Here is a 27,753-nt window from a genome sequence, read left to right on the forward strand (position 1 = left end):
GCTTTGAGTTTCAGGTCCAGAATGTCTGGGACTATAGTATTATATTGCGAATAAACTGTTACTATTCCCTATGTATTTCTGGGTCCTAAGAGGTTGAGAAGAAAACCATTACATAATTCTAGCTCTGTGTGAAATTTAGCCATGTATATATTTTAATGTAGGAACACAAGTTTTTTTGTTCTGTATGGTATGTTTAATTTTATGCCATTGTCCTAATGTTCACCCTTGCTGTGAAATTCAGTGACCCACACTGGCTTTGGCAAAAACAAAAACTATAAAATAGATTATTTGAATTCAGTCAGTTATCATTCAGCATATCAATGTATGAATGGAAAATAAGTATTGATTTTATAAATTTTATAATTGAATTTTAGAATGATTTTCACAACATAGTATATACAAAGTTTCTTAAGTAAAAAATAGGAATATAGCCATTTTAGGGCAAGTGAGAACTAAACTCATAACTTTATTGTGTAACTTAGGCAATAGATTGAAATAAAAACTCCCACAGAATCAGTGGTTGAAAACTAAAATACTGTGTTTTAAACAGTGACAGAGATCTTTTGGGAATAAGAAACACTTCATTAAAGGGACTATCATTTTTACTTTTTCAACTATAAAATTAGAGTCATGATTAGGTTTTTGTGAGGAATAAGTGAATTGATACAAGTTAAGTCCTTATGGCAGGCTTGGTATAAAATAGATCACAAATATCCTCTATTTGGATCATTATGTGTACTATTATTGTTGTTCCAAGGGTATCAGATAATTCTGCTGTGGTGTATTTTGTTCCTATTGATTAAAGTATTACAACTTGGGATGCCTGGGTGGCTCAGTCAGTTAAGGGTCTGCCTTTGGCTTAGGTCATGATCCCAGGGTCCTGGGATTGAGTCCCACATCGGGCTCCCTGCTCAGTGGGGAGTCTGCTTCTTCCTCTGCCCACTGCTCCCCATGCTTGCGCTCTCTTTCTCTCTGACAAATAAATAAATAAAATCTTTAAAAAGTATTACAACTTAATCTTTTAACAAGTCTAATATTGGATTGTTTCTTAACTCTAATTCAGCATTTCTTCAGCTGTCAGAATTTTAACTGTCGTAGAACAGCTAAGTCAAATGGGGTTATGGATAATTTATAATGCTCTGTTCAACATAAACTTCACTTTTTATATTCATATAACTTTTAGGATTATCTTTAATATAAAGTCATCTACGTTCTTTTATTAGTATGTTTCCTTTGACCATTATTGCTTTTAGGACACACATTTTATTTTTTTTAAAGATTTTATTTATTTGACAGAGAGAGACACAGTGAGAGAGGGAACACAAGCAGGGGGAGTGGGAGAGGGAGAAGCAGGCCTCTTGCAGAGCAGGGAGCCCGGGGCTCGGTCCCAGGACCCTGGGATCATGAACTGAGCTGAAGGCAGACACTTAACGACTGAGCCACCCAGGCGCCCCAAGACACACATTTTAGAAAGATCATTGAGCTGGCTCAGACGGTGGAGTGTGTGACCCTTGATCTCAGGGTTGTAAATTTGAGCCCTACGTTGGGTATAGAGATTACTTAAAAATAAAATCTTTAGGGGCACCTGGTTGACTCCGTCAGTTAAGCACCTGCCTTTGGCTCAGGACATGATCCTGGAGTGCAGGGATCCAGCCCTGCATTGGGCTCCCTGCTCAGCGGGGAGTCTGCTTCTCCCTCTGCCCTTACCTCCACTTGTGGTCTCTTTCTCTCTCAAATAAATAAATAAAATCTTTAAAAAAATAAAATAAAATCTTTTTTTAAAAAAAAATGCAGTTATCCAGATTTTATTATTTGTATATAAGGTCATTAGCTGATTTTTAAATTCCAAAATGAGCACCTGTATTAGAAATAACAAGTTTATTTAGCGTATATTTACTAAGGTCTTACTCTAGTACGTGGAGAGTATAAATAAACTTGAAATTTGAACAATAATCTTTTCTTGCCTTGAAGGCATTTGAAATTTAGCCAGAGATAGGCACAAACACAGCTAATGATAGTACAATTTAGTGATTATCATTTTTGTGTTATTTTTATGGTAGCATAGGAGAGGATTTATGAATTATGCCTGAGAGGTGATTGGAAAGGCTTCACATAAGAGATTATTATCTTGAGGTCATTCCAGGGAGAGTAAAACTTGTTTATATATTATTTTGTTTATTAATGAAAACATTTTAAACAGTATATCCAGTAGCAGGTCTAAAATTATGTATGGGGCAAGCTTCTTAAGGGCAACAATTTGGTTGGATAAAGGATGGGGAAATTTGTCTTGCAGAGGTATTGCATGGCACTCATAATGCTTAAATTAAATGTTATAGATCAATAGGAGTAACATTCACAAAGATGCTTATACTCATGCTTTATGTAGTTTGAGGAAATGTAGTTCTTATTAAAGATTATAGTTAATTTTACTTAAAGAGGTTAACAGATTATTAGAGGAGGGAAATCCCCTGCATCACCTGTTGATGCTGCCACTGAATATGTTTTATTCATATCATTTAGCTTCTTTTTCTTTAAAGTACATGTTTCTGTAATTTTTTTAAACAAATGTTTATAGAATTCTAATAAATACTTTCAAGACTAAGTGTCATAATTTTTTGGTGTCAAACTTCTAGATGACCAGATATGAATAAGTCCTCCAAAAGGTTTCAGGGAAACAAAATATATGAACTACATTTTACTAGCATACTTCCAAGAGGTAGAAATGATAAAATTATTAGACTTATAAATGTAACAGATAACTCCTGACTGGAAGGCAGACATAATCTAATAAAAGAAAAATGATAAAGGAGGAGGTGATTTTATATTTAACACTTAAGCATTCTATGTTAAACAGTATAATAAATGATCACTTTTACTTTCTGACGTTCAAGTAATAAATTGATATTTTGATTTTTTTCATGTTCAGAAAAGGAGCTATTTAAATATTTATATTTGTCGTTCCTTGTTTATTCGATCTCTAAAATGTTATCCATTGTTTCCATTATGCAGGTTTTTAAAAAGACTTTATTTATTTGTCAGAGAGAGAGAGAGTGCAAGCATGCCCAAGCAGGGGAGGTGGCAGGCCGAGGGAGAAGCAGGCTCCCCACTGAGCAAGAAGCCTGATGCGGGACTCAATTCCAGGACCCTGGGATCATGACCTGAGCCAAAGGCTTAACTGACTGAGCCACCCAGGTGTCCCTCATTCTAAATTTCTTTTTTTTTTTAAAGATTTTATTTATTTGAGAGAGCAAGAGAGAGAGGGAAAGAGCACAAGCAGGGGGAGAAGCAGGCAGAGGGAGAAGCAGACTCCCCGCTGAACAGGGAGCCCAATGCGGGGCTCGATCCCAGCACCCTGGGATCATGACCTGGGCTGAAGGCAGACGCTTAACCGACTAAGCCACCCAGGCATCCCTCATTTCTAAATTTCTGATGAAATGTTCTTTCATTCCTAAATTTCTGATGAAATGTTTTTGGTAATTGATAATTATTTTTATGTACCAGAGCAGAAGAATATAGAAATAAACTTTCAGTAATATAATGAGACTATATAATGTCAAAGGAGAATCAGTGCATAAAAAGCCAAATATTTTGATGTTGGTATTTCATACACATGGCTCAAAGACCTTTTTAAAATTAAGATGGGTATTTATTCTAAAAGGGCACATAGGGGGTGTGATTGTGTGTGTGTGTGTGTATTAAATATTCAAATTTTAGTTTATTTGAATCAAATTAAAAGAGTTATTGCAAGACAAATCCTTATGAACAATATGAAAATAATTTGTGGTCCATCGATTTATACAGCTTGGATAAGAAAGTAGTGTTAAAATAATGTTTAACTGGAAATTGTAGAATTCTATTTTATGTAATGGCAAGTTGTTGAAGCAGATTTATGTCGTGACATTTACAGATATTTACATAGAAACTAAATCTCAATGATGGCATATGCAGATATTCTTTTTTTTTTTTTTTTTTTTTTAAGATTTTGTTTATTTATTTGACAGAGACACAGCGAGAGAGAACACAAGCAGGGCGAGTGGGAGAGGGAGAAGCAGGCTTCCCGCGGAGCAGGGAGCCCAATGCAGGACTCGATCCCAGGACTCTGGGATCATGACCTGAGCCAAGCAGATGCTTAATGACTGAGCCACCCAGGCGCCACCAGCATATGCAGATATTCTTAAAAAAAGGATATTTTTAACCTGTTTTTAAAATGTTTAATATCAGGTTTCAGATCCCATTTTAGGACTGAAGTGAATTTGAAAACATGCCAAGCTTTCTGCTTTAGTCTAGGTTATACCTTGAATCTCAATAGAATCTAAATCCTGCCTTGTGAATTCTTTTAGAAAATTAAATATAGTATAACTAACAGAAATTATTATCTTGGGGCGCCTGGGTGGCTCAGTTGTTAAGCATCTGCCTTCGGCTCAGGTCATGATCCCAGGGTCCTGGGATCGAGCCCCACATCGGGCTCCTTGCTCTGCAGGAAGCCTGCTTCCCCCTCTCCCACTCCCCCTGCTTGTGTTCCCTCTCTCGCTGTGTCTCTCGCTGTCAAATAAATAAATAAAATCTTTAAAAAAAAAAAAATGATTATCTTGTATTTGTTGAAGGGATATTCATTTTTCTTCCACGTTAGTGAAAAAAGGTCAGGGAGGAACATTTATAAACAAAAGCCTTTATACATTGTAATACTCCTCAGGACTTTTTCTTTAGAAGTTCTCATTTTAAAATTCATTCCCAAATAATGAGACACAACTATAAGTGTATTGTACAGTCAAAATGCTACAGGCAAACAGGAAAATTTATAAAACACTATCCTATTACTTGTACTTAATGATTCTTTAACATAAAGTGCTTGGAAAACTGGATACTCAGTACCAAAAACTTCCAGATGGAAATAAAGATGTAAGTGTAAAACAGTAAAGCCATGAAAATACTGGAATACCTGAAGTTAACATTTATGGACTATTAGAATGATTCCAATTTTAAGCATAACATCTAAGGCAGAAATAATAAAGACAAAGATTGATTTCATTGTGTAAAAATCTATAGGGGGTGAATAAAAAAAAGTACGTCATAAAAGAGAAAAGATTGAAATAAATATGACAAACGACTCACACTCTAAATGTATGAGGAGTTCTTACAAATAAATACAAAAAAAGCCACATAGGAAAAAGTTCATAGAAGAGATACAAATAGCCCAAAATTAATGAATGATTCAATGATATTAGTAAAAGATAAACTAAAACAATGGGATAATATTTTCATTCATCAAATGGACATATTTTTTAATAAGCAGTCAAAATACGGCACAAATATTGTAGGTAGATCAGAAATAGACAGTTTAGCAGTGTACATCCAAACTGCACCTATACTTTGAAATACCATTTCTACTTTTAGGAATTTATCTGTAGGAAATAATGGAGTGTGAACAGATTTAGTGACAGCAAAGTTTACTGTGTCAATAACAGCAAACTATTGACAGTAGTGTAATTTTTCGACAAATAAGGTGGTAAGATTTCAGTGTTTCTATTATGTTATTTCAAAATAATTTAAGAAACGAAAAAACTTCAGTTAAGCTCATAGTAAATACTACTAAATAGTGGTTTATTTATTCTGTGCTTCAGTGTTCTCACTGTTAAATAGTGGATCATAATAGTACCTACTTATAGGGGCATTGGGACAATTAAGTGAGTTAATATGTGAAACAAGCACTTAGAATAGTGCTTGACATGGTGACTGAAGTTAATAATACTGTTGTATATTTAGACGTTGCTAAGGGAAGAGATCTTTTTTTTTTTTTAAAGATTTTATTTATTTATTTGACAGAGAGAGACACAGCGAGAGAGGGAACACAAGCAGGGGGAGTGGGAGGGGGGAGAAGCAAGCTTCCTGCCGAGCAGGGAGCCCGATGTGGGGCTCGATCCCAGGACCCTGGGATCATGACCTGAGCCGAAGGCAGACGCTTAACGACTGAGCCACCCAGGCGCCCGAGAAGAGATCTTTTTTTAAAAAAAGATTTATTTGAGAGAGCATGCGTGCCTCAGCACGGGTTGGGGAGAGGGGCAGAGGGAGAGAATCCCAAGCAGACTCCTCACTGAGTGTGGAGCCCAACACGGGGCTCGCTCTCATGACCCATTAGAGATTATGACTTGAGCGGAAACCAAGAGACGGATGCCCAACCGACTGAGCCACCCAGGTGTCCCTAAGAGAGGAGATCTTAAAAAGCTCTTATCACAGGGAAAGAAAAAATTGTAATTATGTGAGGTGTTAGTTAATAAACATTGTGGTAATCATTTCTTTTTTTTTTTTTTTAAAGATTTTATTTATTTATTCATGAGAGACAGAGAGAGAGGCAGAGGGAGAAGCAGGCTCCGCACGGAGCAGGGAGCCCGATGTGGGACTCGATCCCAGGACTCCGGGATCATGACCTGAGCTGAAGGCAGACGCTTAACCATCTGAGCCACCGAGGCGCCCATCATTTCATTATATATACATATATGAAATCACGATGTTGTATAACTTAAACTTACAAAATGTCATATGTCAATTATATCAATAAGACTGGAAAAAAAATTTTTTTTTAGAGAGGGACTCACAGACCTAAAACAAAAATAGTGCCCAACTAGTGCTAGATGATGTGTGTTGCTCTTCTCATTTATTCACAGAATGCTCCTGAAATTTGAGATAATATAGAAAATCATAGTTTATGATTTTAGTATATATATATTATAGACAATATATAGATGATAAGTGGCTTATTTGGCAGAAGAAAATTGCAGCTGGCCTAGATTAAAATAAGTGACCAAAGAATTGCATTGTTAAAACAAATACACTAAATCCGTGTGGGTTTTTGTCCTTGCTACCCATATGCTCAATGCTGATCTAAAACTCATTTTTATGTGAAACTGAGTCTTCTTTTGTTTCTTTGCTTTGAACAGGTTGGCTCAAAGCTAATCTCTTGTCACAAACTAGTATTGGCTTGTGTTATCCCCTACTTCAGAGCCATGTTTCTCTCTGAAATGGCTGAAGCCAAGCAAACACTGATTGAGATCAGAGATTTTGATGGTGATGCAATAGAAGACTTGGTAAAATTTGTCTATTCTTCACGGCTCACTTTGACTGTTGACAATGTCCAACCTCTCTTATATGCAGCCTGTATTCTACAGGTTGAACTGGTGGCTAGAGCTTGTTGTGAATACATGAAGTTACATTTTCATCCCTCCAACTGCCTGGCAGTGAGAGCCTTTGCTGAAAGTCACAACCGAATAGACTTAATGGACATGGCGGATCAGTATGCCTGTGAGCATTTTACTGAAGTAGTGGAGTGTGAAGACTTTGTAAGTGTGTCACCCCAACATCTCCATAAGCTTTTGTCCTCCAGTGATTTAAATATTGAGAATGAAAAGCAGGTCTATAGTGCAGCCATCAAGTGGCTTCTTGCCAATCCTCAGCATCATTCCAAATGGTTGGATGAAACACTTGCACAGGTAGGGGGCTGAAATAAGATTGGGTATAGAAATGAAGTGATATGGAAGCAAATTAGATTGTTTCATTGATCGTGAAATATGTAGATTATCCAAAGGAATATAGAAATCTTTGTGTAATACAATGTGAAAATGGCTTTCTCTTTACTTTCCTATTTATTCACTATGCTATTTAAGGATAAGTCTGAATTTGTTACATTTAATTAGAAGTATAATTCTTTGCTTTTTAACCTGAATGTTGAAAATAGCCCTTTGAAATCGTAGTAATAAATATTTTATTTATGCTGATCGAAACTGGTTCTGAGGAAACAGCTATAAGTATTGTTTTATAATGAAGTTTCTAAATTGTAGTGGATTACTTTCCTATCTGGAAAGAACCACAAAATGTAACTTTCCGTTTTTTTTCCTCACCAGTTTCACTTCTGTAACCTCAGAAACATGGCTTTTTTCTTATTTATTTACTTATTTACTTACTGTCAACAGGGTATCTTAGTAGGGAGATAATAAATAGGCCTTAGAATTACTTTGAAAACAAGTTTGTCAACAGAAAAGTTTCATTATCTTGCAGCTATCTTATTTGTGTGTATGCATATGTACTTTTAACTCAAAATCATATTACCTGGTTTGATCATCCCCTTAATCCACTAGAAAATCAATGCATCTTTAAGGGAAGAAAGGTGAGTGTCTCTACTTGAAGTGGGAATGCATCCCTGATTTAATACATAACCTTCCAAGGTGATTGATTTGGAGAAAATAACAGTGATTTAATATTATGAATGTTTCTGTGTTCAAGTAATGAAGAAATCCCATTTCCATTTGTTCAGTCTTGCAAAAGAACAAAACATGGCAATTTTGTTTTGATTGTGCTTTTTCTCTAGCAGCAGTGGGGCCTTGTGATTATGACAGTACCATTTTTGGAAGTAAGAAACTTGAATGAATACAATTATTTTATCCAGTCTACTTAAATCTGTATTTAAAGGGGGGGAGGGTGCATTTAACATATAATCTGATTTCATTAGTGCAGACCATACTAGAAATCACTTTAGAACTTGGCTCATTGAACTTCCTTCACATGTTAGAAAGGCTTTGTGTAGTAAATGAGTTTTAAAAAGACAACATAAAATACTACAAAGTAGAGCATAAACTATCTGATTACAACTTAAATTTTATGTCTGTGACTATTCATGATCTTAGGTTCGTTTGCCGCTGTTGCCAGTTGATTTTCTTATGGGTGTTGTGGCAAAAGAACAGATTGTCAAGCAAAATCTAAAATGTAGAGATTTATTGGATGAAGCAAGAAATTACCATCTTCACTTGAGTAGCAGAGCAGTACCTGACTTTGAATACTCCATTCGGACTACCCCAAGGAAGCAAACTGCTGGTAATTAAATTACTTATTTTATCATCTCTACTGGAAGGAGTGTATTACCAAACTTAATTGTGAGATGATCAGTATCTGATTGTCTTAAAGTAGTAATTGGCAAGTATGGTTATATAATGTGAATTCTTACTGGACATGATTCAGGTAGTTTTGCCAATAAGCCAATTTTTTTTAAAGATTTTATTTATTTGACAGAGAGAGAGAGCACAAATAGGCAGAGAGGCAGGCAGAGGGGGAGGGAGAAGCAGGCTCTCCGCTGAGCAGGGAGCCCGACGTGGGGCTCGATCCCAGGACCCTGGGATCATGACCTGAGCCGAAGGCAGACGCTTAACGACTGAGCCACCCAGGCGCTGTAGTAAGCCAATTTTTTAAAAAGCTGTAAGTCCTATGTACTTTGAAGAGCCTGCTGAAATACCTTTTTTTTTTTTTTAAGTTTTCTTGATGCTTCTAGCAGAGTTCATTCCTCTGTCATTTGTACTTTTAGAATACTTTGTTTGCACTTGTTTTATTTTACTGTGTTGCACTGAAATTTATTTGACATGTTTTGAGCTCTTCAAAGACAGGTAAATATCTTATTCAGGTTTGTATCTCTACTGTCAAGGATGGAACTTGACACATATTTTATGTTTAAGTATTATTAGTTTTTGTGTTTTATCAAAAGAAAGGCACTGAATGGGGCCCCTAGCTGACTCAGTTGGAAGAGCAGTGTCACTCTTGATCTTGAGGTCATGAGCTTAGCCCCACGTTGAGTGTACAGATTACAAAAAAAAAACAAACAAACAAACTTGAAAGTCACTAAATACATTTAAAATTTGTATAATAGATTGTTAGACTCTTAGAATCTAAAGGTCTAATATTTAAGGAGGCATGCAATTTTACCTTTATTTGCCACAATTTTCAGACTGTATTTTCCTAATTAGTTCATGTTCACTTATGTTACTTTTTACAAGTATAGAAAATACATTTGAGGGATGATGGAAGATAAATGAAAGTCGAGGGATGATGGAAGATAAATGAAAGTCCAGGAATTCAGGAAGTGGTACTCTGAACAGAGTTTATCTTCATTTGTTGCTACCCAGTATAGTTATCAAATAAAGAGATCTGTGGAACAGCCTAAAAATAACAACGAAGGGCCGTACTTGATTATGAATAGTGGGATTTTATCTAGGTAAAGAAAATGTGAATGTCATATATGTACCTATGAAGAAGTTGTTCTTCTAAATACAGTTGACCCTGGAACAACATGGGTCCACTTATATGTACATTTTTTTACAGCACTATAAATGTCTTTTCTCTTTCTTCTTTTTTTAATTTTAAGCAGGCTCCACACCCAGCATGGAGCCTAGTGAGGGGCTTGAACTCACAACCCTAAGATCAAGACCTGAGCTGAGGTCAAGGGTCAGATGTTTAACTGACTGAGGCAACCAGGTGCCCCCTTTTGATTTTTTTTAAATAACATTTTCTTTTCTCTAGCTTACTCTATTGTAAGAATATGGTATATAATACATACACAAAATAATGTGTTAACCGACTGTTCATGTTACCAGTAAGACTTCCAGTCAGCAGTAGACTATTAGGAGTTAGGTTTTGGGGGAGTCAAAAGTTATATGCAGATTTTCAACTACACAGGAAGTTGGCATCCATAAGTCCTGGGTTGTTCAAGTGTGAACTGTAGTTTAACATAGAAAGGACTGCTTATTCTCCTCTTTTTATAGGTTGATGTCAAGAATTAAATTTTTTGAAGTGTAGGGCTTTTTTAAGTTGTGAATCCTGTTTCAGGAAGTCAAGGTATTTAATTAAATTCCTCTTTAAGTTTTAAATTTAAACAACACCTTGGTAGCCTGAGTTATATGCATATAGTAGGCATATAGTAGACCCTTGTATACATGATCTCTTACATGATTGCAGGAACTTAATGAGTAGGTTTTAGTGTAGGATTCAATACTTACTGTGAGATAGATGGTGTTATTCCATTTTATGGATGAAGAGACTAAGACTCAGAGAGGGTAAAAACATGCCCAAGGCCACACAGAGAAATAGCATAGAAAGGATTTATATCCTGATCTTTTTGTTCCATTTTTAGCTTCCCCACCCCCCTTCATTCCATGTTCCTAGGTGAACTGTATAACTGAAATACTAGTTTCTACTGAAAATCTATTCAATCATTGAGATTACATTCTGGGATTATAATTCCAGCTGTGCCATTAAATATAATTTGGGGCAGATTTTGTAATCTCTGAAGGCCTGTTTATTTATAAATGATTTTGATTTACATGATCTTTAAAGCCTCTTCCAACTTTAAATTTCTTTGACTTAAAGTATTGATTTGGAAAATCAAGGATTGAGTTGGAAAAGATGACACAAGCAATTCTGTACATTTCTTAATACAGTCATTCAGCCAGTATTTATTTAGTACCTACCACATGCCAGGTTCTGGGATAGGCATCAGAAATGCAGATACACCTAGAATATAGCCAGTCCTATTTTGAGAGAACTTGCAGTCCAATATAGGGAGATAGACATGTAAATAAATAAATGCAATGAAGTGGTAAAGGGAAGTTGATATAAGTATAGTGGGGAACACAAAAGAGTGGTTATTTTTACCTTGGAAGGGTCAGAAAATGTTTTATAGAGAAAGTAAACCTCAGTCTTAGTTTTGAATAATAAACAGATGTTTTTCTAGGTGCCAGTTAAGGAAAGGGGTATTCAGTTCATTTTTCATCTGTTTAATGCCTAGTACATGCCAGGCACTGTGCTAGCCCTGATTAGTACAAAATGCTTAACATACAGTCCTAACCTATCTTAGACTCTGGAGACAGATATCAGCATAATGGATCATTTCTGTACTGTGTTAAGTGAATGATAGTTACCAAAAATTGGCATTGGAACATCGAGGATGAGCCCTGTATGCATGTTGCGGGAACATGAAGTTTAAGAGAAAGGAAGGGAGAAGATTAGATGGACAGTGCAGGGCCTTTATGCTGTGCTGGGTTTTATCCTGTAGGGCAGTGGTTCTCAAAGTATAAAAGAAGCATAAGCATTCACTTGGGAACTGGTTAGAAATATAAATTCTTGGATCTACCCCACGCCTATTGATTCAGAAACTCTGGAGGTCAGGACCGTCATTCTGTGGTTTATTTTATGCCTTCCAGGTGATTGTTGAACCACACTGGAGTTTTTTTGGTTTTTTTAGATTGCAGTGAAATATGTATAATCTAAAAATTGTCATTTTAGCCATTTTTAACTCTACAATTTAGTGGCATTGGCTAAAGTTTTTAAAAACTACTGATTTAGGTAATAGAAAGCTGTTGAGAGAGCCTTTTAGTTTACTCTGTTGAAGGTCTGAAAGCAAAAAGACTACTAAGTGATAAAAAAGGACAGGATTTTGCAGTAGTTGGGTAATAGCAGATGATGGCCTGAATTGTGAGGGAGAGGAAGCAGTGGAATTGTGAGGGAGAGGAAGGGCAGGGCCCCTGGGGAAGGAAGAGGTTTCAGGTAGGCGAGGAAGGTTGGTCCTTTTGAATAAGTTGGATTTGAGGTGCCTGTGGGACATCAAGTGGAAATGTGGCTTAGATACGTAGCTTGGAAGGCATTATGATACAGATGGAATTTAAAATCAAGGAATGTACTTTTCCTGTGTGAACATAGGAAGTATGTGAGAAGTGTGCAAAGGATGAAACATGGGAAACATAGGGAAGAGAAATTATTGGAGACAAAAGACTTCAGTATTATGGAAATCAAGAGAGTTAAGGAGTTTCCCAAAAAGCAGGGTGATCAACATATTGAGTGTTGCATTTGTATTCAATAAGAAATTAACTTAAGGGGCACCTGGGTGGCTCAGTCCATTAAGCATCTGCCTTTGGCTCAGGTCATGATCCTGGGGTCCTGGGATCGAGGCCGCATCACGTTCCCTGCTCAGCGGGGAGCCTACCTTTCCCTCTCCATCTACCTCTCCCCCAGCTCATGCTCTCGTGCTCTCACGCTCTCTGTCTCAAATATAAATAAATAAAATCTTAAAAAAAAAAAATTAAGAGTTTATTGGTTGTAGTTATGACCTTAGCAAGAGCAATTTTACAGAGTGGGTGAAAATCTAAACCATACTATAATGGGATGTTAGCAAACAGAGATAGCTGATGTATCCTATTCTTTGAGGAATTCAAATAAGGGGAAAAATTAGATTTTTAGTAACATAATGACATTGAAGTTATCCAAATAACTCATTTTTTTAGCAGTTCATCAAAATTTTGACTAAGTATTTTTTTCCACATTAATTAAAAAAAATTAGGGAGCTATAATTTTGATCTGTATTTTCTGGCTTTACCTTTAGGTGTGCTGTTTTGTGTAGGTGGTAGAGGTGGATCTGGTGACCCCTTTCGCAGTATTGAATGCTATTCTATAAACAAAAACAGTTGGTTTTTTGGGCCAGAAATGAATAGTCGAAGGCGGCACGTGGGTGTAATCTCTGTGGAAGGTGGGTCCATTATTGTCTTAAGTCATAGCATATGATGATAACATTCTTTTAAAATATTTAAACGTTGAGAATTTCTTTCTGTAAGAAAATTGCTAAATTCTAAAATGTTTCACTATATCAATAAAATATTTGTGTGGTGATTTTTTATTTACTTGCCTTATGCCCATAGATGCTCAATGAATAATCTCTTGCATGTAGGTGCTTGTTGGGAGAGGAGTATTAGGGGAAAGGGAGTTAAAATAAAGAGTTAAACTCTTCTGAGTTATATTTGTAAAATAATCAAACAACAAAAAGTGTTTATTGAACTTAATATATATCAGCTCTTTTCTATACCTAATTATTGAAATGAGAGTTTTTTTTACTGGTTACTGAAAATGAAATAATTACAGAACCATGGGTAAATTGTTAGGGGACTTTAAAAAAATAACTTTTTTTTTCTGATTATAGAAGTGTAAATTCTTTTTGGGGAAAATATGAAAACATTCTAATAAAAATAGTCACAGTTGACATTCTTGTATGTAACCTTTAAAATTATTTATTGTATGTGTATTTTTAATAACTTCATTTAGAAGGTTTGATCATACTGTATTGAATTTTGTATTTTCTTCATATAACATTGAGCATTTTTAAATTTTATTAAACATTCTTTGAAAGCATTATTAGTGATTTCATCTACTTAGTAATAAAAAGTTGGGAAACCAAAGTAGGGATAGTGTTTGAGCATTTAAATAACTTCATATCTAACAGCATGTTCCTGGCATTTTATTAAGTAGAAGCTTATGATTATTTTCATTTGACTATTTAAGTGACATTATTCATGATGTTGAACAGAAGAATATTTGTTGAAAATTATCAAGCTATTCTAATTATATTTTGATCTTATGTATATATTATACACATAAATAACTATCAATTTACTTAAGTTGGAATCATGAAAATGCTTCTCTGTTTGACAGGTAAAGTGTACGCAGTAGGTGGACATGATGGAAATGAACATTTAGGTAGCATGGAGATGTTTGATCCTCTCACTAATAAATGGATGATGAAGGCATCAATGAACACAAAGAGGTGCATCAGCATGGAAATTTTTTTGATTTATTGATGGAAAATAAAGCTTCCAATAATTGAAGGGGCCAATTTTCTACTTTTTACGTTTTTAGAAACTTTAAATACTGTCTTAAACACATTTTGTTAAATTTAGCATCCAATGTGATGCTTTGTTATAACTTTTTATATTTTCTTTCTTGAGAATATATTTTATATTTTTTTATGTTTTAGAATATGGTAACAATTAACATAGTTTCCACCTAAACCTGAGCATTGATTTTTTTTTTTATAACTCAAATAATTTTATATTTAAGGAAAGTTGCAAAAATAGTAGAGTTCCTGTTTACCAGTGATTCTTAGCAAAAGATGATTTTACTTCCTCTGTGGAATACTTGGCAATATCTGGAGACATTTTTGGTTGTCACAGTTTGGGGGTGGGATGTTGGGGGAGGGCTGCTGGCACCTAGTTGGGAGAGGCCATGGATGCTGCTATAAATACTATAATGCACAAGAAAGCCCCCCACAGCAAAGAATTTTCCCCACCCTAAATATCAGTAGTGCTGAGATAGAGAAATCCTGCTGTATACTCTTTACCCAGCTCCCATAATGTTGACATCTTACACCATCATAGTACAATTACTGAAACCAGGAAACTAACATTAATACAATGATATTAATTAATATAGATCTTATTCAACTTTTGCCAGTTTTTCCACATATTCCTATGCTTTGAATTTTTTTTTTTGTCTATTTATATTGCCTATTAATCTAATACAGTGTGAACAGTAGCAGAGATGGTAGTTGTTTTTGTCTTATTTCTGATCTTAGTGGAAATGTCTCTAATGTTTCCCTATTAAATGAGATACTGGCTTTAGGACTAAGGCATAGGTATTTTAACATATTAAAAAAATATCCCTCAGGGCACCTGGGTGGCTCAGTCGGTTTAGCATCTGCCTTCAGCTGAGGTCATGATGAGCTGTGCTCATCACAAATGTCCTCCTAATAGCCATCACCCAAGATAAGTGTACTCTTAATCCCCTTCATCTGTTTTACCCATTCTCCGCCCATCTCCCCTGTTTGTTCTCTGTATTTAAGAGTCTGTTTTTTTGGTTTGTCTCTTCTTTCCCCTTTGTTTTATTTCTTAAATTCCACATATGAGTGAAATCATATGGTATTTGTCTTTATCTGACTGACTTATTTCGCTTATCATTATACTCTGTAGCTCCATCCATGTTGTTGCAAATGGCAAGATTTCATTCTTTTTTTGTGGCTGAGTAATATTCCATTGTGTGTGTGCGTGTGTGTATACACACATATATATATACACCATGTTTTCTTTATCCATTTTTCTGTCAGTGGATACTTGGGATGCTTCCATAGTTTGGCTATTGTAAATAATGCTGCAGTGAACATAGGGGTGCCTATATCCCTTTGAATTAGTGTTTTCATATTCTTTGGGTAAATACCCAGTAGTGGATCTTAGGGTAGTTCTATTTTTTTTTTTTTTTTAAAGATTTTATTTATTTACTTGACAGAGAGAGATAGCGAGAGAGGGAACACAAGCAGAGGGAGTGGGAGAGGGAGAAGCAAGCTTCCTGCGGCGGAGCAGGGAGCCCGATGCAGGGCTCGATCCCAGGACCCTGGGACCATAACCTGAGCCGAAGGCAGGCGCTTAACAACTGAGCCACGCAGGTGCCCCAGGGTAGTTCTATTTTTAATATTTTGAGGAACTTCCATGCTGTGTTCCACAGTGGCTACACGAGTTTGCATTCCCACCAACAATGCACAAGGGTTCCTTTTTCTCCACATCCTTGCCCACAGTGTTGTTTCCTGTGTTTTTGATTTTAGCCATTCTGAGAGGTGTCAGGTAATACCTCATTGTGGTTTTGATTTGCATTTTGATTTCCCTAATGTTAAGTGATGTTGAGCATCTTTTCATTTGTTTGTTAGCCATCTGGATGTCTTCTTTGGGAAAATGTCTATTCATGTCTTGCTCGCATTTCTTAACTGGATTGTTTGGGTTTTGGGTGTTGAGTTTGATAAGTTCTTTAGAGACTTTGGATACCAACCCTTTTTTGGGTAAGTCATTTGCAAACATCTTCTCCCATTCAGTAGGTTGCCTTTTAGTTTTGTTTGTTTCCTCTGCTGTGCCGAAGCTTTTTATTTTGATGTTGTCCCAATAGTTTATTTTTGCTTTTGTTTCCCTTGCCTTAAGAGACATATCTAGAAAGATGTTGCTATAATCAGTGTCAGGAAATACTGCCTTTGCTCTCTTCTAGGATTTTTATGGTTTCTGGTCTCACATATAGGTCCTTAATCCACTTTGAGTGTGTTTTTGTGTATGGTGAAAGAAAGTGGTCTAGTTTCATTTTACATGTTGCTGTCCAGTTTTCCCAACACCATTTGTTGAGGAGACTCTTTTTTCCATTGCATATTCTTTCCTCTTTTTACGAAGATTAATTGACCATATAATTGTGCGTTTATTTCTGGGCTTTCTATTCTGTTCCATTGACCTATATTTCTCTTTTTGTGCCAGTACCATACTGTTTTGATTACTACATCTTTGTAATATAACTTGCAGTCTGGAACTATGACACCTCCAGTTTTCTTTTTCTTTTTCAAGATTGCTTTGGCTATTCAGGGTCTTTTGTGGTTCCATACAAATTTTAGGGTTGTTTGTTCTAATTCTGTGAAAAATGCTGTTGATATTTTGATAGGGATTACATTAAATCTATAGATTGCTTTGAGTAGGATAGACATTTTAACCATTTGTTCTTATCCATGAGCATGGAATATCTTTCCATTTGTGTTGTCTTGAATTTCTTTCATCATTGTTTTATAGTTTTCAGGGTATAGGTTTTTCACCTCTGGTTAGGTTTATTCCTAGGTATTTTATTCTTTTTTGTGCAGTTGTAAACAAGATTGTTTTCTTAATTTTTTTTTTCTGCTGCTTCATTATTAGTGTATAGACATGCAACAGGGACTCCTGGGTGGTTCAGTCAGTTAAGTGTCTGACTCTTGATTTCGGCTCAGGTTATGATCTCATGGGTCTGCTTCTGTAGATCTTACATTCTGTAAGGAAAGATACAAATAAAGACATAATTACAAGGGCAATAATTCTTTTTTCAAAAAAAGATTTTGAGAGAGCGAACAAGCATGAGTAGGGGGAGGGGCAGAGGGAGAGGGAGAAGCAGACCCCTTGCTGAGCAGGGAGCATGATGTGGGGCTCCAACCTATGGCCCTGAGATCATGCCCTGAGCTGAAGGCAGATGCTTACCCAACTGAGCCACCCAGGTGCCCCAAGGGCAATAATTCTAAGCAAAGGGTGCTTGAGAATGGAAAAAATCTTAAGTTCCATTTAAATTAAGATCTGAAAGAATAGAAGAATTTATTCTGGTTAAGTGTTGGTGGATAGAAGGGTGATGGGTGTAAAGAAATGAAGTCTGAAAATCTGGAAGTCAACAAGAGCAGAGAGCATTAAGGAAGTCCAGTATGGCTGAAAGATCAAGATGAATGGTGTGAAAAAATAAGGCTGAAAGAATAGGAAAGGATGAGGGCCTTTCAGGTTTGCCAAGAGGTTTTTTTTATTTTATCTGGTGAGCTTTCTCTCTCTCTCTCTCTCTCTCACACACACACACACACACACACACACACACATATATGTTTTTAATAGCAGGGAATGGAATGGGGAAAGGATTTGAGGAGGACCAGAGTAAAAACAGTTTGGGAGACCAACAGGGTTACTGTAATATTTTAGTCAAGAAATAATGGTGGCTTGGACTAAAGTGGAAAAAGTTGGGAGAGAGAGGACATATTTGAGATATAATTCAGAAGTATACAATCAACAAGATTTTATGATAATCAGATGTGTAAGGTGGAAAGAACAAGAAGCAAGGATGATCCTTCAGTTTTTGGCTTAAGCAGTTGGGTGTGGATAGTGGTATAATTTTCTGCATTAGGAAAAAAAAGACAACAGGATAAAATTTTTGTTTCCCTTGTGATGGGTGTATTTGTTTTCTATTGCTGTGAAACCATTTACCACACACCTAGCAGCTTAAAACAGTATCTGTTTATTAAAGCTCACAGTTCCATAGATCAGAAGTCTAGCAAGTTTGACTGGGTTTTCCACTTAAGGTCTTACAAGACCAAAATAAAGGTGTAGGCTGGGCTAAGCTCTTATCTGGAGGCTCTGGGAAACAATCTACTTCCAAGGTCATTTAGGTTATTGATAGAACTCCGTTCCTTGAGGGCGCCTGGGTGGCTCAGTTGGGTAAGCAACTGCCTTCGGCTCAGGTCATGATCCTGGAGTCCCGGGATCGAGTCCCGCATCGGGCTCCCCGCTCGGCGGCGAGTCTGCTTCTCCCTCTGACCCTCCCCCCTCTCATGTGCTCTCTCTCTCTCTCTCATTCTCGCTCTCTCAAATGAATGAATAAAAAAAATCTTAAAAAAAAAAAAAAAAAGAACTCCGTTCCTTGAGACTGTAGGACTGAGTTTCTCAATTTTACTGGCTATTGCCAGGTGTCACTCTCAATTCCTAGAAGCCACTCCCAGGTCCTTCCCAGGTGCTCCTGTCTGTCTTCAAACAAGCAGTGGCATGCAGAATCCATCTCATTCTTTGAGTTTTTGAGTTGTCTTCTGCTACCAGCTGGAGAAACCTCTCTAATAGGGCTTGTGTGATTAGATTGGGACTATTCAAGTAATCTCCTTTATGCCATATAATGTAGTATAAGCATGGGAATAAAACTAGAGGATGAATATACTGGGGGGGGTGTGGGGAGTACATCTTAAAATTTGCCTATCACAGGGAAGTAAGCAGTGAGTTCCATCTCAGATTAAAGTTAAGGTTGAAGAGGGGTGCCTGGGTAGCTCAGTTGGTAAAGCATCTGACTCTTGATTTCAGCTCAGGTCATGATCTCAGGGTCATGAGATTGAGCCCTGTGTCGGGGAGCCTGCTGAAGATTCTCCCTCTCCCTCTTCCTCTTCCTCTACCTTCCTCCCTCCTCACTCACTTGCAAAAAAATTAAGGTTGAATAGCTAACATGACAGATTTAAGGTAGAAATTGGATATATGTCTGGAAATATACATTTGAGTTATAAATCCATGGAAAGAATGAGGTTGCCTTGGGAGAGAGCATTTAAGTGATAATAGGCCTTTAGGGAACTTGATAATTTAATGATGGGGTAGAGAGGAAGGCACTGATAAAGGAAACAGAATAGCATCAGCCAGAGATTTAGGAGGGAATTCAAATGTGTGATTTCATGAAAATCAAGGGAGTTTTGAGGAGTAGGAAATAACATTATTAGTTATTTTGGTTTGGGATGGTGAGGGGGTGGGATATTTACTAGGTACTCATCTGTCATTATTATAATACCTGTATGTTCTAGAGTGCACACACGTTTACACACCTCCAAATTTTTATAGCCACAGTGTTTTATAAGTCATTGCTCTATTCTCAAGAGAAAAGAGATTAAGGGGATTGAAAATGAGTAACAACGTTACCCTTAAGAATCGCTCTTAGGATTCTCTTTGGTAAACTTAGAATCTCGGTTGACCAGCTGCACTCTCCAGTAGTATAGCTACTAACATAGCACTAACAATGGGCCAGTCACTTTTAAGTGCTTTACCTATATTATCTCTGTTATCTCCTGTGTTTGCTCCTTTCTCAAATGGGTTACAGATGAAGAAGCAAGGTAGAGGTTTATCAAATACACTGTCCAAAGTACATACCAAGTCAGTGGTAGTTTATTGTTTTAGAATAGTTCAGTTTTTTATTGCTGCAGTGTTTTTTAAGAAATTGGTATAATTTTTTTCTGATCATTACAGTGAATTAGCTTTTAACAAGGGCTAAGTCTCCCTCTTTCGAAGAAGAGAAATAAATGCCCTTCAGAAGTTAAGCAATGTGATATAAAGCTTGTAATATAAAAATTGATGTTCTTTTGTGTCGTACCATGAAACCCTGCATCAAAACACGTGCTCTGGGGCGCCTGGGTGGCTCAGTCGTTAAGCATCTGCCTTCGGCTCAGGTCATGATCCCAGGGTCCTGGGATCCAGCCCCACATCGGGCTCCCTGCTCCGCGGGAAGCCTGCTTCCCCCTCTCCCATTCCCCCTGCTTGTATTCCCTCTCTCGCTGTGTCCCTCTCTGTCAAATAAATAAATAAAATCTTAAAAAAAAAAAAATGCTCTGCAATGACTTGAATTTAGAAATGAGATTGACTTCTGACCTCCACAGCAGAACATTTCTGTCAGTTCATTAATCTCTCATTATGCAGTGTTTTACTGTTGAATGTTTTGGGTTCCATTTATATTATTTTGTTGGGTTTCACTTTATTTCTTTTGGGTTTAAGGTAACCTGTGTAGGCTGTGCATTATAAAACTCCAGAGGGCACTGTTCACATATAGTCACACAATTTGGCAACCTTGTAGCCATCTATTCAAAAGCCTTGATAAATCTAAAAATAATGGGGGAAAAAAACCTCATTGAGGTTTAACAAAGTAAATGACTTTCTTTAGCATATTTTTACTACCTTTTTCTGGAAACAAAACCGGATGCTAAAGTATGTTTTATTGTCTTTGCAGGCGAGGAATTGCCTTGGCCTCCTTGGGAGGTCCAATTTATGCAATTGGAGGGTTAGATGACAACACTTGCTTCAATGATGTGGAAAGATATGACATAGAATCTGATCAGTGGAGTACAGTGGCACCAATGAATAGTCCCCGTGGAGGAGTTGGCTCTGTGGCTCTTGTAGTAAGTTATGTGGCAGTTGGCTCATGGATTGCATTGTATCATAGCCCTGATACCCTGATAAGTAACGAAAGGTCTGCTCTATTCGTATCTCCAGGATGCAGATAATGATTGTATACCATATTATCTCATGAAACACTGCTTTCTTATACATTCTGGTCTACTGATAGGACCACATAAATCACTTAAAAGTCTAATGTCATGTGTTTTTATTCTTTGTTTATTTAGAATCATGTTTATGCAGTAGGTGGCAATGATGGAGTAGCTTCTTTATCTAGTGTGGAGAGGTATGATCCACATCTGGACAAGTGGATAGAAGTTAAAGAAATGGGTCAACGAAGAGCAGGCAATGGAGTCAGTGAGCTCCATGGTTGCTTATACGTTGTTGGTGAGTGGATGGTATTTCTCTAATTTATTGCAGGATGTACAGTGGTAGTGTCATAAGACAATACAGTAACACAAATTATATTGCATTTAGGCTCAAATGGAATAGTCCTAAGATTGGCTTTCAAATTACTAAGGTTCACATTCATGCTTTTTTGCTTATGCCTTCATGTTTCATGTTTTAGGAGTAGCAAATGCATCTAAGGTAGAGGATTATATTTAAATAAGATACATATTTTTTAATGTAAGAACACAGATGTGCTTTGCTAAAATCTTTAAAGATTTAAGAAATTTTTTTCTCATCTTCAAGGGAATTATGTTGACTCCTTTAAGCAAAGCAATGGCTATTTCATATGCATAATGGCTGTTGGTATCCCTATCTTGCTTTTTACTTACTGAATTGCAGAATTGGAAGGAACCATAGGGCATTGCTTTCTCAAACTTTAATATGCGTATGAATATTCTGAAGATACTGTTAAGCTGCAGGGGTGGAGCCCAGATTCTGTATTTCTTTTTTTTTTTTAAGATTTTATTTATTTATTTGACAGAGAGAGACACAGCGAGAGAGGGAACACAAGCAGGGGGAGTGGGAGAGGGAGAAGCAGGCTCCCCACGGAGCAGGGAGCCTGATGCGGGGCTTGATCCCACCCCGGGATCATGACCTGAGCCGAAGGCAGACGCTTAACGACTGAACCACCCAGGCGCCCCTAGATTCTGTATTTCTAACAGCTCCCAAATGATAATCAGTGCTGCTTCTGGTCCATTCAGCACACTTCCAGTAGCAAGGTTTTAAAGAACTATGAGATGGGAATAATGATGAAAATTATTAATGAGAACTAATAATGAGAATTATCTTTGAGAGAATTATTCTAAGAATTAGAGATAGTATATGTGAAGCATCTCAAACTGCATCCGTTACCCAGTAAATGGATGGCAGTATTGTGGTTAGTAATTCCCTCCTTTACAGAGAAAGAAATTGTTCAGAGAGGTTGTAACTAGCATATGTCGCACTTATGTTGATGTAAACTCTTTGGTATTACATAACTTACAGTTCTTGATAAGAGAGTGTGGGATATTATTAGCATTGAAATATCTGCAAGTAATAGAAGTAATGCTGAATATTCCAGTGCTTGGAAATATAGGTAACATAATTTACTTTAGATCTTGTCTGATCCTCACAGCTCTGTGAGGTAGCAAAGACTCAGAGAGCGTGAATAATTTATCTCATAGTCACACGCCTTCTAAACTAGTGACAAAGCTGGAATTTGAACTTGGGTCTATGAGAAACCAGAGTTCTTGCACTACACAGTTGCTACCTCTCACAGCTCCCTACTTAGGAGAGCTAAACCCTTTATTGTCATGAAATATGTTTTGTATCATGGTTGTGGTGGTGAGGATACTGCTGTACACATTTGTCAATATTTACCAAGTTACACACATAAAATTGGTGAATTTTATTTCAATTAAATTGATTTAATTAAACCCATTAGAGAAGTTAACTGTTGTAGGTTGTTTTTTTTTTAAACTGACCTTGTTTCTGAATAGACTGCTCATAATAGCAACACTTCCTATCCTCAGGAAAATAGGCTTAGTTGCTGAAGAGAGTTATTACTCATGTAGTAAGAGATGAGAGTCTAAAAAGAGGCACATTTATTTTTAAGGGAAAGAACACTGTCAAAATAACAGTCTCTATATTTAACCCTCAGGAATATAATAAGTAGCATTGTTAGAATGATGTATAGAGAGAACTGTCATCATCTAGAATACGTAGCATGAAGATGTAGTTTTGGCAAAAATTGGTGAGATCATTCATAGCCGTCTCTGTAATTATGATGACAATTACAGTATTAGGGGAAACAGTTGGAAAACTTTTGAGTCAAATGATTCAGTGGTAGTTTATTCTCTTCTCAGGCACTCTTACTGTTTAAAAATATAATAAACAACATACAGAGAAGGAATCTCAATACTATCTTACTTACCTCTAGGAGGTGAAGGACGAATTATGAATGTTGTGGGGGGTTTTTTTCTCCTAAATTATCTGCTTAGATACAGGGACTTCAGTTTTTCTATTTTAAGATTTTTAATCTTAGTATTGAGGTCAAATACTAAGTTATCTCAAATTACAGAAAAATGTCTAATAGGAGTTGATAGTGATGATAGGTATTGGGGTGAATTTTTTCCCAGTTTTCTCTATTTTCTAAAATGTTTTTAAAAGATTGGGTTGTAGAAGCTATTGGATTGAGATTTAATAGTTAATTTCTATGAAATGTAGTACTATTTTTAAAATCTTTTTTTTTTTTATATATATATATATAGGTGGTTTTGATGATAATTCTCCTCTGAGTTCAGTTGAGCGGTATGATCCTCGAAACAACAAATGGGATTATGTAGCAGCACTTACCACTCCCAGGGGTGGAGTGGGGATTGCAACAGTGATGGGCAAAATCTTTGCAGTTGGTGGGCATAATGGCAATGCATACTTAAATACAGTGGAAGCATTTGATCCAGTGTTGAATAGGTAATTTTCATTTTTTCTGTATGCTTTAATGGGATCTTCCAGTAAATGCTTATTCCAGAGTGCTAAAATACTATTAGACGTACCTATTAAGATAAAACCTTGGGGATATCTTATCTCCCTGAGGAACCTTGCTGTCTTTCAGAACCAGTCCCAGTAATAGGGAGTTTTTGTCTATGGTTGGTATTTTGAGCAAAGTAAATCATGCTTTAAGATAACATACTTTCTCCTCTGTCTCTTCAGGTGGGAGCTGGTTGGATCTGTGTCTCACTGCAGAGCTGGAGCGGGCGTAGCTGTGTGTGCCTGTTTAACCAGCCAAATTCGAGATGTAGGCCATGGATCCAATAATGTGGTTGATTGTATGTGATTTGAGCTCCAGCCACCAACAATTTGGTCATATTTGATAGGCAAGAAGGACAACCAGGATCTTGTATGACCACCTCTGAATAGTTTTCACTACTGCTAGAGTCTTATTTTAAATGGAAACTGTTGTATTGTGACTAAGTGCAACATTTAGAATGGTAGCTGAAGATCTGTTGTAATAAAAGTAAATTTGATACTTCCCGCTTTAGCAAATAATGGGATAGGGAAGAAAAACAATCTAACCTGAAACCATGCCTCCTCTGAAAAATGTTTAAAGTAGTACCAAAACCTTGAAATCCCTCTTTAAAGACATTTTGGATAAATCAAAATGTAAAATGGAATCATTTCTATTTTATCTGAGTTTTACCTTCTCTTTTGCCTAAAAGTATTAACTGTAGGCAGTGGACTTTTCCTAGAGGGGAGATTAGAACCTATTCATCAACACAAGTATATCAGGACACATAAAAGACCTCCTTTTGAAGATCATTTCTACTTGGTGCTGATGAATTTATGCCTTGCTTTTTTCTAGATGTCGATTTTTCAATTTCTTGGCTATTTACAGAAGTAGAAAAAATGTTTACTCTTTCTCAGTGCCACTTGGCTGGATTTTCAGAAGCTTTATGGGAGTGCTGTAAGAAGCTCTTAATTTCAGTTTGACTTGTTTAGGGCACCAAATATCTGTTTGAACTAATCCCATCTGAATAAATCTACACTTTTATTTTTTCATCTCATGCAAAAAGGATTTGTTTTATATTAGCAAAAATTGAACCAGAAGAAATATTAGAGGAGAAGGCTTTAGAGTTGATATTACTCTGTTGTCCAGTTGAGAGACCCTGAGAAGAAATGGTGCCGATTACATGACTCCCTGAGAGGAATCTGAAAATATTTCTGTCTTTGATTTAATCATTTGGTTTTGAGCCCAGGATTATTACCTTTCCATTTTGCTCTTTTCCACCATCCTGGTTTTTAAAAAAACTGCAATTTGGATGTATTTATTATCAGAAAATGAATGCATTTTTACAAAAATTCTTTATAGATTATGGTTTACTGATTAGTTTAAGTCCATTATTACCAATAAAAGATATTGTTAAAAACAGAGCAAAATTGAAATTTCCTGTTTTTTCTGTTTAATCACCTTCAGTATATTTATTTATTGAACTTCAACTGAAAATATTTCTATGCATTAATTTGAACCCAGGATATAGATAGACCTGCTGACTTAATAGCTCTTCCATGGTTTTAGCCAGTATTAAAAATGGCTTATTCATTATATGTAAATATTTGTATAAATATTTATGATGAATATTAAAATATTCTGTTTTGTATTTGCAATGCACTTTGGTACCTCTCTTTCAGGCCTCCCTGAATTTTCCTGTCATCATGCCTCATAATTTAGTGTAGTTCATTGCTGGTTCACAAGGACGCTGGGGCACTGAGGAACACTACCCCCACCCACCCAGCTCTGAAGTTCATTGCCTACTAACTCTGATGGTCCTCATTAAAATGTAGCCTGGGCTTATCAGTAAAGAGGGTAGAAAGCCACATTACAAAAGCCAGTGTCTATTGAGTATTTTAGACCAAAAAAAGAAAAAAAAAATTTGTAAGAGGATCTCAGGCTAGCAGAAGAAGGTCTTTCATGAGGCAGATTTAAAAATTCCCAAATTATTGCCACTTTTTGCTGTCAGCCTGTAGGCAAGTTCATAAGTCTTTGCTGGATCTGAATTGAATGTTCTCTTGTATAACTATAACCATATTTCAGTCATTCCTCAAAACATTTAACTCTCTAGCACTCACTGGACTGGTTATAACTAGCTGGATGTGGAGCATAAATCTCAACACCTGGCTTCAACTATCTGGAATTCTTGTATTATAATGCTTGTCTGGCTATGGTTACTAGTATGTTATATTTATTTTGTGGGAGAGAGGATCATGGTCTTATTGTTTCTAAGATTATTTAAAATGGTTTTTTTCTTTAACGTATTTCTGCCTTTGTCACGTGTGTAGAGTTTAGGAACATAAAGGTGTTAAATTTTTTTTTTTTTTAAGGTGTTAAATGTCTATTTCTGGTTTTTACTATACCGTAGTCATCTAACATACTAACATACCCTAGCTACCCATAAAATAGGAACTACTCATAAGGGAAGTAAAGCGAAGTGAAGAAAACATGTGGCTGTCTGTTATATTATGTGTAGATCGTTAGAAGCATAGTTTTGAAGGACCTGAAAATGGTTATGAAAGATAAATAGTGGAACCAGTACTCACAGTTTATTAAAAACATTCTTTGAGATATAAAATGAGAATCAGGCTGAAGGAATCATGCAATTAAAAGATGATTAAATTCATAGGAATAAAGAGATGACATTATTAAAAGAATATGGCTACTTAATTGTGAGGCCTTTCATTTTAACCTCAGATGTTAATAAGAGAACCAAAAAGTGATACAGAGATAAAATTTTGAAATGGTGAAAATTTGCATATTATTATTTCTTCAAGAAGTAGGTGCTTTTGTGTGATTGTCCCATAAAGTTATTAAAGCCACCATTTTCCTATATTGTATTGCCACTTTAAAAACAAATTACTTGGTATTGGTTTTGGTTAATTTCATTGTACTCTGTGTAACTGATTATTTTAAATTATTTTAAATGTTTAAATAAACTTTGTACTCCCTTTAAGGAATATTATTTTTTCTCTTAATTCCCACACACATTTTGAATTTATAATGCTGTTAAATGCCTAGATAAGAGATTGTTGAAATTATATAAACTCCTATTGCCAAGGGTAAACTTAAGAATTTTCTTTGTTTCTTTTTTCTCTCCATGTCTTACATGATAGAGAATGCATTTAGAATCTAATTCATATCTTATCAGTTAAGAACGTTTTCTGTTTTTTTTACATCACATTTTTTTTAAAGATTTATTTTTTTATTTTTTATTTTTTAAAGATTTATTTATTCATTTGAGAGAGCGAGAATGAGAGAGAGCACATGAGAGGGGGGGAGGGTCAGAGGGAGAAGCAGGCTCCTCGCCGAGCAGGGAGCCCAACGCGGGACTCGATCCCGGGACTCCAGGATCATGACCCGAGCCGAAGGCAGTCGCTTAACCAACTGAGCCACCCAGGTGCCCAAGATTTATTTATTTCTTTGACAGAGACATAGCGAGAGAGGGAACACAAGCAGGGGGAGTGGGAGAGGGAGAAGCAGGCTTAACGACTGAGCCACCCAGGCGCCCCAAGCATCTGACTCTTGATCTCAGCTCAAGTCTTGATCTCAGGGTTGTGAGTTCAAGGCCTGCATTGGGCTCCATGCTGGGCATGGAGCCTACTTAAAATAATAATAATAATTAAAAAATAAAGGATGTAGGCAACTAAT

The 27,753-nt window shown here is 36.4% G+C and overlaps 1 protein-coding gene across 7 annotated transcripts in view; it reads left to right on the plus strand.

Annotated features, from left to right (window-relative positions):
* The window catches only part of KLHL8 (kelch like family member 8), a 60,972-nt gene extending 33,910 nt beyond the window's left edge, over nucleotides 1-27,062 (plus strand). Inside the window, exons 3-11 of one of the 7 annotated variants that reach the window (XM_035004573.1) lie at nucleotides 6,936-7,082; nucleotides 7,164-7,484; nucleotides 8,676-8,862; nucleotides 13,190-13,333; nucleotides 14,290-14,401; nucleotides 20,959-21,127; nucleotides 21,353-21,512; nucleotides 23,825-24,026; nucleotides 24,267-27,062. In XM_035004573.1, coding sequence (XP_034860464.1) covers nucleotides 6,936-7,082; nucleotides 7,164-7,484; nucleotides 8,676-8,862; nucleotides 13,190-13,333; nucleotides 14,290-14,401; nucleotides 20,959-21,127; nucleotides 21,353-21,512; nucleotides 23,825-24,026; nucleotides 24,267-24,390 — 1,566 coding nt within the window. In that variant the 3' untranslated portion in view covers nucleotides 24,391-27,062. Of the gene's footprint in view, nucleotides 1-6,935; nucleotides 7,485-8,369; nucleotides 8,402-8,675; nucleotides 8,863-13,189; nucleotides 13,334-14,289; nucleotides 14,402-20,958; nucleotides 21,128-21,352; nucleotides 21,513-23,824; nucleotides 24,027-24,266 lie in introns of those variants that run through there. The other 6 variants (XM_035004575.1, XM_035004572.1, XM_035004574.1 and 3 more) reach the window with 6 other exon arrangements.
* The last annotated feature ends 691 nt before the right edge of the window (nucleotides 27,063-27,753 follow it).

Source organism: Mirounga leonina, unplaced genomic scaffold (genome assembly GCF_011800145.1).
Source record: "Mirounga leonina isolate KUSES-001 unplaced genomic scaffold, KU_Mleo_1.0 Mir_129, whole genome shotgun sequence".
Classification (NCBI taxonomy): domain Eukaryota; kingdom Metazoa; phylum Chordata; class Mammalia; order Carnivora; family Phocidae; genus Mirounga; species Mirounga leonina.